The sequence below is a fragment of the Perognathus longimembris genome, chromosome 17, assembly GCF_023159225.1.
Source record: "Perognathus longimembris pacificus isolate PPM17 chromosome 17, ASM2315922v1, whole genome shotgun sequence".
NCBI lineage: Eukaryota > Metazoa > Chordata > Mammalia > Rodentia > Heteromyidae > Perognathus > Perognathus longimembris.
In genome coordinates this window covers 44,207,774-44,227,583 of record NC_063177.1, presented here as the reverse complement: position 1 = coordinate 44,227,583, position 19,810 = coordinate 44,207,774, and the positions used below count along the sequence as shown (strand labels likewise).

The 19,810-nt window shown below is 47.4% G+C and overlaps 1 protein-coding gene across 1 annotated transcript; it reads right to left on the bottom strand.

The window, feature by feature from the left end:
* Positions 1 to 2,367: 2,367 nt before the first annotated feature.
* LOC125366292 (angiotensin-converting enzyme-like protein Ace3) lies at positions 2,368 to 13,644 on the bottom strand. The gene is made up of 14 exons (XM_048366880.1): positions 13,494 to 13,644; positions 13,264 to 13,400; positions 12,245 to 12,403; positions 11,970 to 12,057; positions 11,689 to 11,832; positions 10,803 to 10,994; positions 10,614 to 10,711; positions 10,355 to 10,527; positions 9,817 to 10,040; positions 9,517 to 9,661; positions 8,659 to 8,757; positions 8,177 to 8,299; positions 3,142 to 3,326; positions 2,368 to 2,708 (listed from the first exon to the last, which is right to left on the bottom strand). Exons 1-14 carry the CDS (start codon positions 13,642 to 13,644, stop codon positions 2,368 to 2,370), a joined length of 2,259 nt encoding a protein of 752 aa, XP_048222837.1.
* Between the last annotated feature and the right edge of the window lie 6,166 nt (positions 13,645 to 19,810).

Sequence of the window (19,810 nt, the reverse complement as noted above, 5' to 3'; positions counted from 1 at the left end):
GAAGAAGCAGATGGGGGTGGGGTGAGGTTTATTGAAAGAGGATTCTTGGAGAGGAGAAGGGGACCACTGTTCACTAGGCATCTTTGTAGGCTTGGAGTTTTGCAGATGGTCCAAGGATCAAACTGGAGCCAGGCCTTGGAAGGCAAGCTTTCAAAATGGAGCATCTACTTTAGGCAAAGGCCAAAGATGACATCATTGTAGAGAGGCTACCCTGAGTGATTGGAGAAGTGGGAAAAATACCATTTTGAACATCTAGATTTAATTGATGGTCAACCAAGTTCTTAAGAAGCGAGACATGTGGGAGGAAATTTGAACACATTCGAAGGAAATATTCAATATTCTGGCAAAAAATAATATTTACAATGGTGGGGGGGGAGGGAGATGGCCAAAGAGGCTGAGTGAGGCTTTTGCTGGAGTCCAGGTGAGAGGCATGGAGTCCTGGGCTGGATGTGCCTTTGCCATGTGGAGGCACAGTGTCTGGCGGGGGGCCTCATTGGCCTCTGTGGCTGGGAGATGAGAAGGCTGCAAGTGTGACCTCCTGGAGGGCAGGGATATCCTGGCTGCCCCCGTGTCTAGAAGGGCAGGCTGGCTGTGGAGGAAAGATAGAATTGTTCCTCTCACATGCTCAGTGCATCAGGGGCTGAGCTCTGAGTAGGCACCTGGGCACTGGGCTATTCATTCACTTACTCACTCAAACATTATCCAAGTCTGCATCATGTACCAGGGCCTGTACTGACTAGAGATCTTACACAAGACCATACTTGTGGCGTGTGTTCAAGCCCTTCCAGAGCTTACTGTTCAAAATGGATATCACAGCACAGAAAAACAGAAGTGACAGAGACATCAAACAAGGGTGCTATAGAGTCCGGGACTGGAGTCGGAAGGGCTTAGGTTCAGCTAGATACAAGACAGTTGGTAGGAATTAGGGTACAGTTAGGAAGAAGACTTCTGTCCCTCTAGCCCCAATTTCTGGTCTCTAATTCTTTTTTTTTGCCAGTCCTTGGGCTTGGACTCAGGGCCTGAGCACTGTCCCTGGTTCTTTTTGTTCAAGGCTAGCACTCTACCACTTGAGCCACAGCGCCACTTCCGGCTCTTTCTATATATGTGGTGCTGAGGAATCGAACCCAGGGCTTCATGTATACAAGGCGAGCACTTTTTTTTTTTTTTTTTTTTTTTTACCACTAGGCCATATTCCCAGCTCCATGGGCTCCAATTCTTAATCTAGGGAATACTGGCTTTGGTCCCCTTACTAACCAACTTCACTGCTGCCCTGGTACCTTGTGGTTTTTGAAATGCTTTTTTCCCCCGAGTTTCTATTCTTTGACAAGTTCAGACTCACAGACTCCCCAGGAACCCCTGGAATCTCCATCCAGACTTGGTGAGTCTGAAAATATTGGGCGTAGCACCTGTGGTCAAGAAGCTGGCAAAAAAGGGCTAGAAAGGATAAGGACAGAAGACCTCCTTTCTTTCCCAGGAATATCCTAAATATTCCCCCAGTCTCTGCTCTGTGTTCCCCTCCTCCACAGAGTTTGGAAAGGTGCTGTTTGCCCTGTCCTCCCTCCCCAGGGCAACAAGCCAGGCAGCAGGTGTGTGTGTGTGTGTGTGTGTGTGTGTGTGTGTGTGTGTGTGTGTGTGTGTTGAATAAGGCCATCTCTAGAGCTGAGTGGCTGGAGATGAGCTTTGTTTAAATATTAAAGAAGTCAATCATTAATCATGCCTGGCTCAGTGCCTAGCTGCCCACTGTCTCCATTCAGAAGGGCCTGGGCTGGGGAAGGGAGAGCTATGGGCAGTTTTTGAGGCTACTTGCATTTCAGGTGGCCAACAAAGAGCTTTTGGAGGTTGGATTATAAAGCTCTACACAGGGCAGACCAGAAGATCGGCAGACAAAGTGGGGGTGGGGGAGGGATACTAGCTTGCATAGAGAGCACGATGCCCATGAACTGGGCACCATTTCTACTTGAGGACATTTTAGAAGAGACTTTTTTTCCCCATAACCAGAACAGAGGCTGCTTGGCTCCTGTAGTCCTAGCCCAGCCACATAGCTAGGTTCTTGGATAACCCAAAAACTGTGTGGAGAATGAGTTGTGGGTATAGCTTGCATTGGGGCTTGGTTTGAAGGGACATAGAGTCACTACAACCATGGTGTCTAAGCCCCTAGTGGGAAAGAGGACTGGCAAGAACCCAGATTGTCCTAAGAATTACATAGCATTATGTGTCAGCTGTGCCTCTCACAAACATACAGTCAACATGTGCCCAGATCTGTAGCAGTGGAGCCCAGTCATGGCTGGGCCCTATTCCTAAAGACAATTCATTCTCTGGCTCTGCCAGCCTCCTCCGCCTCCTCCAGCTCACCAGTCTCAATAGTGACTAGTCCAAGTCCCATAGAAACATGCTGTGTTTCCGTGTGACGATCCAAAGGATCAGGCTAATGGAGCATATCACCAGGATGATGCAGAGGCCCAGTAGGATCCACTGTCTTCGGACAACCCTGTTGGTATCCATGGCTCTGCCCAGGAAGTAAGACTGCTTGGCCTGTTTCTTGGAGTCCTGTGTTGGTGACCCTTTTTCCAGGCTGTACAGCCTGATGGCCAGCCCCAGGAACAGCAGGAACAAGAGGCAGCAGAGGGCAAACAGTAACCACTGCCAAAAGTAGGCTTGGTCAGGATCCAGCTTTGCAGTCAAGAAATTCACTTTGTTTTTGTTTCTCCCTATGGAAGACAGGAGAGCTTTACAGGGCAGACAAACCTGGAGGTGGAAGGGGGCTGTTGGTCTAGTCTGAGGTCTTCTGTGGCTCTCAGAGAGAATTTGACTGGCATTGCCTTAAGAAAGTAGAGAGGAGTATGAGAACGAGGAGAAGATAGACAGCCAGAAGGCAAAATGCTTACCCTCTGCTGAAATGCAGCTTGGCAGTCTATCTGGACAGTACAAGAAAGCCACTGAGCAGAGTTGGGCATGGGCTATAGTATTGGCTGAAGCTGTACCAGACTTTGGTACAGACAAGCAGTTGCTGGGCTATGCTGGCTCAAGCCAGAAGTTTGGGCTGGAAGTTCGGACTAGATTGGTGCAGGGGGCTGGTTCAGGGCAAGGCAAGTGGGACCTGAGGCTACATCAGAGGTAGGCTAGGGGGACACATTATCCAACCTTCAAAAGTACAGGTGAAGTCTGGCCAGCCCAAGACTTCCCCCTTCTGCACATTCTCATTCACCAGCCAGTTGAGCAGTGGCTTGAAGTAGGTCATGAGGGGCTCTGCAGACACCTTGGACTTCCCGGTCAGCTTCTTTAGAACAAGGGGCCAAGGCTTGCTGGAACCCAGTTTCAAGACGTTCCTGAGGGAGCAGAGGCAGCTCTGAGGTTGTGTAGGGGCAAGGGTAGGAGCTGCTGCTGGACCCTTTGCTATAGCTGACCTTGGCTCCAGAGCTTTGCCAGTCAGCATCTTCTCACAGAGCTCAATATATCAGATACAATTAACATATATATGTATATAGATAGATAGAGAGATAGATAGATAGATAGATAGATAGATAGAGAGAGAGAGAGAGAGAGAGAGAGAGAGAGAGAGAGAGAGAGAGAGAGAGAAAGAGCCAGTCCTGGGCTTGAACTCAGGACCTGAGCACTGTCCCTGAGCTTCTTTTGCTCGAGGCTAGGCAATCTACCACTTGAGCCACAGCGCCACTTCCAGCCTTTTCTGTTTATGTGGTAGTGAGGAATCGAACCCAGGGCTTCATGCATGCTATGCAAGCATTCTACCACTAAGCCACATTCCCAGCCGTGTGTGTGTGTGTGTGTGTGTGTGTGTGTGTGTGTGTGTGTGTGTGTACTGGGGCTTGAACTCAGTCTGGGTGCTGTCTTTTAGCTTTATTTCACTCAAAGCTAGAGCTCTGCCACTTGAGCCCCAGCTCCACTTAAGACTTTTGGCTAGTTCATTGGAGATAAGAGTCACAAGGGCTTTCCTGCCCCTGATGGCTTTGAGTCATCATCCTCAAGTCTCAGTCTCCTGACTACCTAGGATTACAGGGCAAGAACCACGGGCAGTCAGCTCAATCACCACCTTTGAAATAATAATTCTTACTTCAACTTGAATTTCAGCTCTGTCTCTTAGAAGTTGTGGTACCTTGGGCAAATAACCTGTTTGAGCCTCAGTTTACTTCTCCATAAAGTGCAGATATCAGTGCCTACCACATAGAGTGGCCACAATGCTAACTGTGGCGGATGACTATTATTAGCACTACTGGAATTATTATTCTCTTAGGCTCAAATAAGATACCTCATCTGAACTGCTGTTTCCTCTGAAGTGCTCAGTGCTTATGGGCAGGTAGGTAGAGGAAGCCATTCGGCTGGTCCTGGCCTCCCAAGGGAGTGTTTGGAAAGATTCAAGAACGTGGGAAGTGCTCTGTGTACCACCTGCAGTATTGCAGAAATGTCAGCTGTGTCTCCAGGCACCCCTCATGCTTATGGCCATGCTTTCAGTTTAGCCTGCTGCAGTCACACTGGGGATACAGGGTGTGCCAAAGCTAGATCTCCAGGCTCCACTCCGGCAGCCTCCCTACTGAGCAGCAGTGTGCAGATGCTGATTTCTCTCCGCCTGTTATTTCCTTGATCTGACCAGGAAAGAGGTGATGCCTAGAAGTGCAGAGTTCACCATGGCAGCGGGGGAGGGGGGAAGGGAAGGGCCTCTGGACTAACAGGGCCCAGATTCTAAACCTGGCAGTGCTACTTATGGACTGTATAATCTCAGGCACATAACCTCAGTCTGTTTCTTTGTTGGTAAATACCTGACTTCTTGGTGAGTATCTGTCCATCATCAAGGGTGAGAGTTAAATCATCGAATAACCACTTTGTATCTTGCAAAGACATATACACATCTCTTGATAAACAACTGAAGCCAGGTATCATGGTGCACCCTTGTAATCCCAGCAGCTTAGTAGCTTGAGGTGGAAGAATTAACAAGTATGAGGCTGGTCTGTGCTACCTAGTGAGTTTGAGGCTAGCCTGGGCTACACAGTGACACCCATCTTAAAACAAAAACAAAAGAAAATTTAAACAACTGGAAATGAATGAATCGGGAGAAATGAGAGGTCAGTAGGTCTTTGGCAGAAACTACTGGACAAGAATTTCTAGGGGCTGGGGATATGGCCTAGTGGCAAGAGTGCTTGCCTCGTATACATGAGGCCCTGGGTTCAATTCCCCAGCACCACATATACAGAAAACAACCAGAAGTGGCGCTGTGGCTCAAGTGGCAGAGTGCTAGCCTTGAGCAAAAAGAAGCCAGGGACAGTGCTCAGGCCCTGAGTCCAAGCCCCAGGACTGGCCAAAAAAATAAATAAAAAAAATTAAAAAAAAGAATTTCTAGAGAAATGAAGGCAAAGGATCATGACGATGGAAAGAAAAGGGCTTGAACATGTCTTAAGTAGTAGGGCACTTGCCTAGCATGCTTGAGGCCCTGGCTCAATCCCCAATACTGCACCAAAATAAAAAAGTATTATCATTACTATTATTTGAGCCTGTCCTTGTGCTTGAACTCATGGCCTGGGTGCTGTCTCTGAGCTTCTTTTGCTCAAAGCTCTGCCACTTGAGCCATAGCTTCACTTCTGGCTTTTGGGTAGAATATTGGAAATAAGAGTTTCATAGACTTCCTTGCCTGGGCTGGCTTCAAACCACAGTCCTCAGAGCTCAACCTCTTGAGTAGCTAGGATTACAGATGTAAGCCATCAGCCCTTGGCCCCCAAAATATTAGTTTTGAAAGTAGCAAACTTGAGGTAAGAATAGTTTATCAATAGGAAGAAACCGTGCTATGTAACTGAGGAAGCGAAGATGCTCTTGCGGGGATTACAGTTATGTGCCACCATATGTGGCTGGACAAACAGCTTTACCTACTGAACCTCTCTCTCCTAGAAATGGTACTGCAGCTGAGTGCCCACGGCTCCTATCTCTAATCCTCCATACTCAGGAGGCTGAGATCTGAAGTCGATGTGGGCAGACAATCTGAGAGACTCTTGTCTTCAATTAAACAACAAAAAGCCACAAGTAGAGGTATGGCTCAAGTGGTAGAGCACCAGCCTTGAAAAAGCCAAGTGAGAACACAAGGCCCTCAGTTCAAGCCCCAGTACAAAAACATTAAATACACTTTAAAAACTGCTGGGCACTGGTGGCTCAAACCTATAATCCTAGCTACTTGGGAAGCTAAGATTTGAGGGTTGCAATTTAAAGCCAGCTCAGATAGGAAAGTTTGTGAGACTCCTGTCTCCAGTTAACCATCAAAAAACTGAAAGTGGAGCTGTGGCTCAAGTGGTAGAGTGTTAGCCTTGAGCAAAAAAAAGGTAAGGGACAGTGCTCAGGCCATAAATTCAAGCCCTAGTACCTGCACACAAAAATACATAAACAAATAAATAATTGATCAATAAATAAAGTTAAGTTGACATGCAGAAAACAAGACGGCTTTTCCTTATATGCCTGAATCTGGTCTTGGGGCAGAGATCTGTCTTTGGTGTTGTGTTTTTACCTCCACCCTCTCTGCTGGACCTCATAACCCTTTTTGCACATGCACTAAAGACCTTCTCTATGGTACTAGCTCCCTTCTAGTAATATGTAATTTATTTCACGGTTCACTGCCCCCTGCTGGCCACAAAGGGCTAGCCGGCACTGGTACAAATAAACAGTTGCTGAATGCAGGTCAGCTTTCGAAAACACGAAGAGAGCAGAGAGCGCCTTTGTGTTCAATACATTAAAAAAAATAGCCCAAAGCTAAGCAGTCATTTCCTTCATATTCTGAAGCTAGACCGACAATACATGGGGACATGATAAATTATACAGGACTGTAGGCATTCACACACAGTGATACCAAAAGATACTCTCAGGGGAAGAACACAAAGGCACAATGCCTATGTGCCTTTGATCATATAGAATAATATTGATTGAAATGAAAACAAAAAAAAACAGACAGGAGAAAATAGAGCCATTTCTGGAACTAAGCCCCAGGGGACCAGTCCCCTAACTTCATCTGGCCTGCTGATTGTTGACAAACTGCATGAAGGAATATACATATATATATATATATATACTTATTAAGTATGTAAGGGAAGTAGGTGTGGTGAAGGCCTGTAATTCCAGCATTCAGGAACTTCAGGCTATATAGTGAAACACTATCTAGGAAAAAGAATCATAATAAAATGCAAGTCAGACACTGATGGCTCATACCTGTAGTCCTAGCCACTAAGGAGACTGATATATGGGGATAGGGAAAAGTTATTTGCAATTAAAGTTATTACAAAAAAAGCTGGACTGGAGGCATGGCTCAAGTGGCAAAGTTCCAGCTGTAAACAAAAATGCCAAGCAAAAGCACTAGGCCCTGAGTTTAAGCCCTGGTGCCAACCAGCACAAAAATAGATGCAAAGGCCGGGCGCTGATTGCTCACACTTATAATTTTAGTTCTGCAGGAGACTGAGATCTGAGGATCATAGTTTGAAGCCGGTCGGAAAGTTCAATAAATTGCCACACACATGCAAAAATGCTAGACATGGAGATATGGCTCAAACGGAAGAGCACTAACCTTGAGCAAGAACAAGCTTAGGAACTGGGTGCTGGTGGCTCATGCCTGTAATCCTAGCTACTCAGAAGGCTGAGATCCAAGGATCACAGTTCAAAGTCAGCCTGGAGACTCTTATCTCCAGTTAACTACCAGAAAACCAGAACTGGAGCTGTGACTCAAAGTGGCAGTGCTGGCCTTGAGCAAAAGAGCTCAGGGACAGCATGCAGGCCCTGAGTTCAAGCCTTAGAACCAGCACCAAAATAAATAAGATGATAAACAAACAAACAAGTAAATAAAAAGGCTAATAAATTATGTAACACTGTTAATCCTCTGGAATACAGAAATAAAACTCAATGTGACTTTGACCAATTTGAGAAATGGACATATTGACGCTAGAAGACATCAAGGGATGGGGAGAAAATAACTAGAAGGATCCCGCATCTCGATGGTTGATCCAGTAGTTTGACCTCGGCAGGCTCTGTATCCTTTAACTGACGGACACCATGGTGTGGAAGAAAATGTGCTTGGGATTCAAAAGTTTTGGGTTCTGAGTATGACTTTGCTCCTTGCTCCATCAATTATCAATCAAGTGATATCTCTGGCCTTCAGTTTCATCATTTGTGAAAAAGGATGCTCAATGCGGACACTTACCCCAGGATATTCCCAGCGACCTTGGAGTTAAAGATGTTGCAGCGATGCAGTGGGCCTGAATGGCCTGAGGCCTTGCACAGTGCTTCATGGAACTGGAACTGGAGCACCAGGCTGAGGAAGTACCTGAGAAGAGGAATGTAAGGGCAGGCTGGGCAGTGGAGACCCGGAGTGGGAAGTTTGGGGCCAGGTAGCTCCCACATGCAGTGACCACCATTTGTGTGGAGATTCCTTGGGCAAGCCTCCACCTTGAACCTCTAACTTTATGAACCAACAGCCACCCAGGAATAGTGGGGATGTTATAGAATGTTTCCACCAGCTTTGCCCTCTGCACAAGCCATGATGGCAAAGCTCAAAGGATTTCAGGGTGTGCCTTTCTGAAGTTCTGTAACACATGGGAAGAGGCAGGCAGGGGTTCAGGAAGTCCCCACATTTCTCTACTTCAACCCCCAGAGCTGGCTCTTCTGATAGGGTCAGACCTTTACCGTATATAGGGTACATTGGCAGGAATATGGAATTTGGCACCAGGGTCAAACTCCTCCTCTGACCGAGGAATGGGAGGGCACAGGCCCTGCAACTTCAACCTGGTGGGAGAGAGATAGGGACTTGACTATGGACCCTGGTGATCAGCATTCTGTTCTTAAAGAAGCTCAATTACAATCATGGCAGGAAACTTCCTAGCCACCTGGGGAAGTGGGTGCAGCCTCTACCAGGGTCCCCTTTTCACAGATGACACTGAGGCCTAGAGAAGTTAAGAGCTCTGCTCAGTGCTGGTGCCAGGTTCATTACTAAGTCTCAAGGGTGGCTCGTGCTGGCTCTCTAGACTACAGTATAGGTTTTCTTTTTCATCAGTCTTGGGGCTTGAACTCAGGGCCTGGGCGCTGTCCCTGAGCTCTACTGCTCAAGGCTAGTGCTCTACCGCTTTGAGCCACAGCTCCACTTCTGGTTTTCTGGTAGTTAATTAGAGATAAGAGTCTCACAGACTTCCCTGCTCAGGCTGACTTTGAACCATGATCCTCAGATCTCAGCCTCCTGAGTAGCTATTGGTGGGCATGGGGTCTCGCAACCACACACGAACTGAGCCCAGCTAGCATTACAGGCATGAGCCACCAGTTCCTGGCTCTCAGGTGCTTTTTGTTGTTGTTGTTGTTCTTGTTTTCAGAACATGGCCATAGTCTTGGTTTGCATAAACTTTGTATTTTTTCAGTGATGGCAAATAGCCCACAGCACTCAGAGCGTCCCCAGGCCTCTAAGTCACCAACATTACAACCCTGCTGATACAACTCCTGTCCTCAGCAGGGATGGAGATGAGGTGAAGAATCCAAGGCAGCCTCCTTCCCCACCTGAGGTTCCACCACTCCTGGTTGTAGAACTCCTCCTGGATGCTGCCATCAAAAACCCTCCAGCGAAACACGTCAACCAGGTAGCTGAAGGGGATGAAGGCAATCTTCTCCAGAGCAATGCCCATCATGAAGTTGATCTCCTCCTCTGGGGATGGAGTCAGAGCAATCAGAAGGTGGCTTCTGGATTTTCCCTTCCTTTAGCCTTGCCTAAGGAGCTCTGGCCCCACTTCCAACCCACAGGCCCTAGCTTCAGCTCCAGGCTTGGGCTGCCCTTCTAGCATTCCCTTAATCCTTCATCACCTGGATCCTGGTGCTGATAACTGAGAAGGCCTCTGTTGAGTAGGTACTTGTGGGAGGAGGCCGAAAGGGCGATCACCAACCCCACAGCCTCTTCAAAGGCTGGGTTGGCGCCTGCGCGGAAGAGTATAGAGTGGTTCTGGTACTGCAAGAAGTACTGGATATGGCCCATCTGGTGGAAGATGGAGAGCAGGTCTTCTATGGTCACCTCAGTGCACTTCTTTATCCTAAGGTTAAAGGGCAGGGGTCAAGGAGCATGGGGATGCCCTGGGGGAATGAGCAGTTTCTGTATTCAGACTCCTTTAAGGAATTGGGATAGATGGATTGGAGACCGGAAAGGCCTTAGATACTGTTCTTTCCCACATTTAGGCCCTGTAACCAAGCAGTGACCACGCCCACTGCTTCCACTCCCACCTCCCCTTTTGTTCTCTGGGCTCTCATTCCCATTCCCCTGACTCTGCTCGCTTACTACCTGCTCCTTGCCTACATGGCCTATGGACAAGTGTGGTGCTGGCTGCAGGCCAGTGCTGGCAGTGAGCACCTGAAGTCATTGTCCTTGTGGAAGTTCCAGGCTGAAGTGTGGCACTCCACCTCCCGCCCATCAGTTGGTTTCTCCAGCATTGATTTTTTCCAGAACTCATTTGGGACGGATATCAGCCCCAAGGAGGTAAAGAATGTGTCAGCCTCTTGAAACATCTTCTCAGGCTTCCAGTGCTGCGAAGAAGAAAGGGGTGGGCACATGGGCACTGGGTACCCAGGGGGATGGAACGGGTGGGGACACCTCAAAGTGGACCACTGACCTGGCCTTTCATGTTCTTTGTGATATCTTCTGGAGGCTTCTTGGGGTAGGGGAGGACCAAGTCTAGGATCTTCACCCAGGACTGAGCCCACATGTTCCCTGGAAGGGGAATAGGCAGGCTATAAGAAAAGGCGAGAACAGTTTCTTTTCTGACCAAGAGTCCATCTCTGTTGCCAGCCTGGGTGCTTACCAAGAAGGTGGGCAGGGATGGGCCCCCGCAAGTCAATCATATCAGGTCCATAGTGATGGAAGAGGGAGCGGCGCACATAGGCGTGCAGGTTCAGGTAGAGCGGCTTCAGCTCCTCAAAGAGGTCCTCTAGGTCATCCTCGAGGGTGTCAGACTCATACTTGGCACGCCATAAATCCCCCATGTCATCATAGCCTGGGACAAGAGAGAGGCCTCAACAGGTGCTCACCATGCAACCCCTTCAGGCCTGGCCTTGTGGGGAGGAGACTCAGGGACCTTCTTAGTGAAACTCAACTTCCCTGATCTTTGAGGAAGGGATGGTCAGCATCATTTGCAAAATGGGACAGCTACCTCCAAAGGCCAGCTCCAGGCTGGAACAGATGCATTAGGGCCAGCTCCCATGCAGGCCTATAAGGCTTTCTTGTCTCTCACCCTACCCCAAACTCTGTCTCATTCACAGCCTTGTAGTCACCCTAGGTTTCTTTTGGATCCTTCAACATCCCAACTTCTTCCTGGTTCAAAGCTTCTACGTGGAGATATTCTGTCACTTGTCTTCTGCTTGCTTGACTCTTGCTCATCTTGGCATGGGTAAGTGTCCATGAGAGAGGCCTTCCCTGACTGCATATCCACCACAGCACGCTCCCCATTTCCTCCCTCAGCGGCATCTGTGACATTATCCCCATTGGCATTAGAGATTTGTGTACACATCCCTGTAGGTCAGCAAGTCCTTCTACTTCCAGAGCCTCAGAACTTCCCCAGCAGACAGCACACTGCAGGTACTGTCAGTCCACAGCCCAGTTCATGCTATCATGCCTGAGTTCTCTGCACACTTAACTTTCCCTCTTTGCTTGGGCATTGCCCCAAGACAGGCCACGTCCAGGCTACTCACCGTTGAGATTCGCAGCCTTGTTGCTGAGCTGCACGTAGCGCCCAAAGAGCGGGCGGAGCTGGCGACCCACAGTATCGTGCCAGCCCTGCCAGGCCCATAGCAGCTCTTTCTCATTCCTAGAGGTCGCCATGATTTCTTCTAGGTCTGTGCCCAGAATAGAAGCCACATTGACATCCCATGCCCACCTGCCTCTGCATTCACCCACCCTGGGCTTCCCCCCAGTGAGCAGAGAGGTTGGGAGGTCCATGAAAAAGGACAGGCCGGGGGCCAGGGGGACTCACCAGACTCTAGAGTCACGCAGGGCCCCTCACTCATGCACACCTGGCCCATACTGTATGCCGTCTCCATGTAGGCCAGAAGCTTGTTGTACTGGGGGAGTAGGTGTCACCCAGGGCAGGCCCGTGCCCTTGGCCCACCCGCCACACCAGCCCCACCAAGCCAGGCAGACTTGAAGGAAGCCTCCCCACCTCCCTTACAGGAAGTTCTGGTCCTGCCCCACCAACCTCCCCCAATCTGCCCCACCCACTCTGGCTCCCCCACCAGGCCTGTCCATCACCTCAAGGAGCTCGTCCTTGGGCAAGGCCGCCTTGTCTATGTCCTGCAGCTTACTCAGCATGCGCTTCACGACCGGGTCATGGAACTGGTTGATGTTAAATAGGCGGGCCCGGGTGCCAAAGTATAACATGAACTGGGATCTCTCCACCTCCTTGTTCAGCTGCAAAGAGGGTCACTGTATTTGTTTTAGCAAGTTGGCGGGGGGCAAGCAAAGGTCCCACATTGAACTCTATAGGGCCATGCCCCACCAAAACCCAAATAAAACTCCCCAGAGCCCATTTTAAGGGTCAAATGTCACTGAAGGTTTTTTGGGTTTTTTTTTTTTGCTAGAGGTAGCCTGGGTCTCTAAAATCCAGGAGGGGACGGGCTGGGAATATGGCCGAGTGGCAAGAGTGCTTGCCTCATATACATAAAGCCCTGAGTTTGATTCCTTAGCACCACATATATAGAAAAGGCCAGAAGTGGCACTGTGGCTCAAGTGGCAGAGTGGCTAGCCTTGAGCAAAAGGAAGCCAGGGACAGTGCTCAGGCCCTGAGTCCACAGTCCAGAATTGGCAAAATAAATAAATAAATGGAAAACCAGGAGGGGAGACTTACAAAGGAAAATAAAGCAAGAGATTCTCTTTTCTTTCTTTTTGCCACTCCTGGGGCTTGAACTCAGAGTCTAGGCATTATCCCTGAGCTTCTCTTGCTCAAGGCTAGCACTCTACCACTTGAGCCACAGCACCACTTCCAGTTTTTTCTGTTTATGCGTTACGGAGGCATTGAACCCAGGGCTTCATGCATGCTAGGCAAGCACTCTACCACTAGGCCCCATTCCCAGCCCGCAAGGGATTCTAATGCAAAGAAAAGCTTCAGGTCATCAAAATCCTGGAGCTTGCAGCTCCCTTTGAATTGTGCCTTGGGGGCTTTACTCCTTTCTCTAGTTCTGGACGGGAGGCATGAGGTGCAATTCCCCAGCCCTCATGCCTCCTAAGAAGAGCAAGGGGAAAAAGGACGGAAGGGGAAAGTGGTAACATACCATCTCCTCCCGATTTGGCTTGGTGATATTGGTGACATAGTTCCAACTGGCTTCCATGAATTGGTTGAACACAACCTGGGCTGTTTGCTCATAAAACTGCAGGAACAGCTTTGCCTCCGTCTCGCTGTAGAACTGATCTGCAGAGAAAGGGATCATGTGGTCCTAGGGGGCATCTTGCCCCAGTCCCATCCCCTTTGTTGGTCCTATGGCCTTTGGGATCCCTGCCATACCAAAGTTTGCCTCATCCGCAGTCCCGATCCATGATAAGAGCTGCCCATAACAGAGGAGCACAAGTAGGGAAGGTCCAGGGCGAGTCCATCTTGTTCCCATGACCAAGAGAACAGCAGAGCTGGGGAAGGCTATGGGCCAATCATGAGCCATCTCCATATTGTGACATCAGGGGCCAAAGGACTGGCCATGGAATATTAGCACCAGAAAGCAACCACCCATCTTCTGGTATAAATGTCCTCATTTTACAGGTGAGGAGACCTCTTCATAGGTGACCTGGTTTACATGGCCAGCTAATGGCAGAGCTAAGAAGAGGAGAACCCAGAGCTTTGGAATTTTAGGGCAGAATTCATTCTATTCTACTTTGTTTCTTCTTCCTAGAGTTGGAACCGCCCTTGTATGAGTGGGTAGGTGGAAGGATGGGTGGATAAATGAATAGATGTCTGAATGGGTAGATAGATGGATAGAGAAGCTGAGGGATGGATGACTAGATGGATAGTGGTGATGGATAAATACATGCCTACACAGAACTGACATTTCTAGGTCTTGAGACTCTGGAAGCCCAGTTGTTTCCTCATGCTTTTCTGACTTGATCTCTTATGTTCAGATTTTTTTGGCTTTTTTTCCTCTCTTGTGGGTCATGTGATCATCCCCAGGGCTGTTTTCTCCTCCCTCACACCTGCTGCTTCAGGGAGAGTACAGTCAGCACAAAAGCTTGAGGGCACAGGGCGGGGAATATGGCCTAGTGGCAGGAGTGCTTGCCTCATATACATGAAGCCCTGGTTTGATTCCTAGCACCACATAGAAAAGGCCAGAAGTGGTGCTGTGGCTCAAGTGGCAGAGTGCTAGCCTTGAGCAAAAAGAACCTAGGGACAGTGCTCAGGCCCTGAGTCCAAGCCCCAGGACTGGCCAAAAAAAAAAAAAAAAAGATTGAGGGCTGAGTTGGGTGTAGAGAGGTATGGACCGCCATTCAGGCCATGAGTACCTGAGCCTGGTTTCAATACCAATCATAGACTCAACTCCATGCTCAGTGACTTCCCAGAACTCTGACACATGTCATCTGGGGGAACTTGGCACCATCTGACATGACCAGAGAGAAAGAGAAACCAAATAACCCCTAAACATGATCCATTGTAATGCTAGGCATTCCACACAGTGAGCTCAAAGGAGGATATGCTTAGGAGAGGAACACAAAGGCACCATGCCTATGTGCATCTGATCATATAATAGTCAGTGAAATGAACTCGGGGAAATGAAAGCAAGAAGTTTTTCCTCATTGCTGTTTTTCTTTCCTTTTTGTCTTACTTCTTTATCTGTCTTTGGGAGGGTAAGGGGGAGCACAGAAGTGGAAGGACAAAAAGTGAACAAAGGCAGCACTGGTATTCACTAGACACTATGTTGAAGATGAACTGTGCAACTTGTATAGTTGTGTAGGGAAAAACAGAGACAGAGAGGGAAGGGGTGACATTGCCCCAAAAGAAATGTATTCATTACCTAACTTATGTAACTGTAACCCCTTGTACATCACCTTTATAATAACAATTGAAAAAAATTGAAAACATAATCCATGTAGTCATATTAATTAGTTAATAACTATTGAGAATTGAACCCATGGCCTCATGCTTACTAAATAAAGCATCTATAATTTAAAGTTTGCCTCCAGCCCTCAAAAATATATTTTAAAATTTGAGGCAGAAAAAAAACCCATTGACACTTCTGGTTAGTCTTATTGGCTGAGCTCTCATAGAAGTCCTCCTTCTGCTTTCAATATATAGACATGCTTTATAAGAACAGAATTTTTTAATTTAAATTTATTTATTAAACAAATTATTTTGATAAGGTGTTGTGCAAAAAGGGTACAGTTACATGGTAGGGCAGTGTGTACATTTCTTGTGATATCTTACACCCTATCTTTCTTTCCCTTCCCTAGGTCAGGCAGACATATATACAATACCCAATGTACCAAGAACATATACAGTAGCCACGTGGCCTATGCAAAGAGAATTCACCTAGGACTCTAAATGTAATGTCGACATTAGACAATATGTCAACATTAGTCTTATAAGAACGTACATACAGGGCTGGGAGTATGGCCTAGTGGCAAGAATGCTTGCCTTCTACACATGAAGCTCACAGTTGGATTCCCCAGCACCACATATATGGAAAATGGCCAGAGGGGGCGCTGTGGCTCAAGTGGCAGAGTGCTAGCCTTGAGCAAGAAGAGGCCAGGGACAGTGGTGCTCAGGCTCTGAGTCCAAGGCCCAGGACTGGCCAAAAAAAAAAAAAAAAAAAAAGAATGTACATACATAGCTTTTGAGCTGTTATATTCCACTGAGAGGTCAATTTTTGACCTTTATATGTTGAGTAGTTTTTTTTTGTTTTTTTTTTTGCCAGTCCTGGGCCTTGGAATCAGGGCCTGAGCACTGTCCCTGGCTTCTTTTTGCTCAAGGCTAGCACTCTGCCTCTTGAGCCACAGCACCACTTCTGGCCATTTTCTGTATATGTGGTGCTGGGGAATCGAACCCAGGGCCTCATGTATATGAGGCAGGCACTCTTGCCACTAGGCCATATCCCCAGCCCCAGTTGTTTGGTTTTAGTTACATAATGTTGGGTTGCTGACCCAATCCTGTGGGAAATACCATTTGACAAGCAGTTTTTGGTTTCACAGACCTTGTCTGTACTGTCTCTCTGTCACCCCATCTTAACAGTCATATATCAGGGAGATCATGCCCCTTTGTTTTCTGTGTATAAGAACAGAATTTTGAGTGCCAGTCAGTGTCTACTATGCCACTAATACTGGGAAGATTGTGAGTTCAAGATCAGTCTGGTCAACATAGTGAGGGGGGAAAAGTGTAGGACATTCTTGTGTATATGTGCTGCTCCTGGGGCTTGAACTCAGGGTATTTGTGCTGTCTCTGAGCTTTTTTTTTTTTGGTTGGTTGTGGGTCTTGAACTCTGGGCCTGGGCACTGTCCCTGAGCTCTTCAGCTCAAGGCTAGCACTCTACCACTTGAGCGACATCACCACTTCTGGTTTTCTGGTGCTTAATTGGAGATAAGAACCTCATGGATTTTCCTGCCTAGGCTGGCTTTGAACTGTGATCCTCAGATCTCAGCCTCCTGAGTAGCTAGCATTACAGGCGCCTGGCCTTGAGCTTTTTTTGTTCAAGGCTAGTGCTCTATCACTTGAGCTACAGCTCTACTGCCAGCTTTTTGGTGGTTAACTGGAGATGAGAGTCCTACAAACTTTCCTGTTGGGGCTGATTTCAAGTTGTGATTCTCAGATCTCAGTTTCCCAGTAGTTAGGCTTATAGAATGAGCCACCAGTGCCTGTCTAAATTGTAGGTAGCTCGAGCTTGCCTTAAATTTGCTATGCAGCCCAGGCTACCCAGGAGCTCATAGTCATCCTGCCTTGGCTTCTGGAGAACAGGATTACAGATGTGCACCACTATCCCTGTGAAACGTAAGATTTTGAAAACACAAAAGGCAAGCGGGGAGAGGGTGGCTCATACTTTAATCTTAGCTTATTCAGGAGGCTGAGATCTGAGGATTGTAGTTTGAAGCCAGCCTGGGCAGAAATGTCCATGAGACTCTTATCTCCAACAAACTACTCAGGAAAAGCCAGTGGCTCAAGTGGTAGAGTGCTAGCCCCAGGACTGGCAAAAAAAAAAAAAAAAAGAAAATCCAAATGGCAGAGCTGAGGTGTAAAGCAAGAAAAGGAACTTTTTAGATGCTAGAGATGAACAAGCAGTGAGTAGAGGCTGAAGCTTTCACCACACCAGAGGTCACAATGCCTCCACCCACAGAGCTGTGGCCTGGGTCCCTGCGTGGAGGAGCTGGTCACTTCTTACAGGGGGAAGCAATGCCTCCATCATGTTGGGAGCTACGAGATAGCTTTTCTTTTTCCCAGTGGAACTTTGCACGGCCCCGGGGGTGGGGGGTGGGGGGAAGAGCAGGCTGGGAATGTGGCTTAGCGGTTAGAGTGCTTGCCTAGCAAGCATGAAGCCCTGGGTTCAATTCCTCAGGACCACATACACAGAAAAAGCTGTACATGGCGCTGTGGCTCAAGTGATAGAGTGCTAGCCTTGAGCAAAAAGAAGCTCAGGGACAGTGCTCAGGCCCTGAGTTCAAGCCCCAGGACTGGCAAAAAAAAAAAAAAAAAAGATGTGTTCAGGGAACCCTGAAAAAGTCTGTTATAACCAAGGATGGTTCATTAAGTCAAGTTTATTAAGTAGGAAAAAGTCAGTGTCTGGAGAGACAATAACAATAACAATCCCACTACCAAGCACCTTCTAGGTGCTAAGTATCATTAGGGGTCATTCGGCATCAGAGTCTTGATAACAAATCCATCAAGTAGGTACTTTGATCAGTACCCCATTTTCAGATGAGAAAGGAGAAGTAAAGAAAGCTTAAGGAATTTTCTTACACGACTACCAAATGGTGAAGGTGGGATTTATGTCCACATGATCTGGCCCTAGAGCCTATGCTGAATTAGACTTACTTTTCTAGCCCTGGGGCCTGAGGATTATAGGCCTGAGCTACCAGCATGGGGTTTGAATTAGACACATTGAAAGGAACACGGGCTGGGGATATGGCCTAGTGGCAAGAGAGCTTGCCTCGTATACATGAGGCCCTGGGTTCAATTCCCCAGCACCACATATACAGAAAATGGCCAGAAGTGGGCACTGTGGCTCAAGTGGCAGAGTGCTAGCCTTGAGAAAAAGGAAGCCAGGGACAGTGCTCAGGCCCTGAGTTCAAGGCCCAGGACTGGCCAAAAAAAAAGAAAGGAACAGACTACACTGAGGAAAGACAAGTCTCATCAATAGAAAGGGACTTAAAATACAGGTCTTTATGTTAAACACAAGAATTAACTCAAAAGAGATTAAATATCAAGGACTAGTGGCTCACACCTGTAATCCTAGCTACTTAGGAGGTTGAGATCTGAGGATCACAGTTCAAAGCCAGCTAGGCAGGAAAGTCTGAGACTCTTATCTCCAATTAAGCACCAAAAAGTTGGAAGTGGAGCTGTGGCTCAAGTGGTAGAGTGCCTACCTTAAGAGAAGAAACTAAGGGATAACACCCAGTCTGAATTCAAGACCCAATATCAGCGCATGCGCCCCCCCCACCAGAGTTAAAATGGAACTGAAGTGTTAGCCTTTGAAAGGCCCTAGGTTCAATCCCTAGTACTAGAAAAACTTATACTTCAAAAATACAACTCTATTTTAAATCTATTTTCAATGTAAATCTATTATAAAACTGGGATGTACCTCAGCACAGAGCACTTGCCCTGGGCTCAGTCCTCAATACCAAGAAAGACAAAAACAGAAAAGCACTTAAAAAACAAACAAACAAGAAAGGTTATGATGCAACTGTTATGCATTTTATCACAATTTAAAAAAGACTTGGTCTGGGAATATGTCCTAGTGGTAGAGTGCTCGCCTCGCATACATGGCGCCCTGGGTTCGACTCCTCAGCACCACATACATAGAAAAAGCTGGAAGTGGCGCTGTGGCTCAAGTGGCAGAGTGCTAGCCTTGAGCAAAAAGAAGCCAGAGACAGTGCTCAGGCCCTGAGTTCAAGCCCCAGGACTGGCAAAACAAAAACAAAAACAAAAAAACCAAACCTCACAGGAACAGGTTCTATGGTTCCTGCCTATAATCCCAGCTACCCAAGAGGCTAATGTAAAGGGGATCATAAGTCTCAGGCCAGCCTGGGCAACTGAGTGAAAGAAATCCTGTCACAAAATAAAATAAAATAGGGATTGGAATGGGCTGAGTGTTAGAGTGCTTGCCTAGCATGCGTGAAGCCCTTGGTTCAATTCTTCAGTACCACATAAGTAGAAAAAGCAGAAGTGGTGCTGTGGCTCAAGTGGTAGAGTGCTAGCCTTGAGCAAGAGAAGCTCAAGGACAGCACCAAGGTCCTGAATCCAAGCCCCAGGACTGGCAATAAATAAAAAATAAAATAAAATAAAAACCTCAAAATAAAAACATGTCTTTGAAATGATTTAGGAACAGAATATGTGAAGCAAAAGTAGACGTTTGTGAAAACAGCAGATTTGATAGAAACAGATGCTTAAATGGAAAACATGGTTTAATTTTGAAAATGAAAAGAAGGGTGCACATGCCTATCAAAATAAAAACATTCTTAGAAAGAAAGTAAAACATGGCTATTAAATGTGAAGAGTCAAAACCTCAGTGGACAGGTTATGCAATAGGCTGAAAAGCAGGACATAGTTGGAAAAAAAAACCAACCTCAATGGGTGCGCAGGAGAGAATCCTGAGCAAGAATTAGGAGACAGAGGAGAAAGCAGCTCCAAGTAGC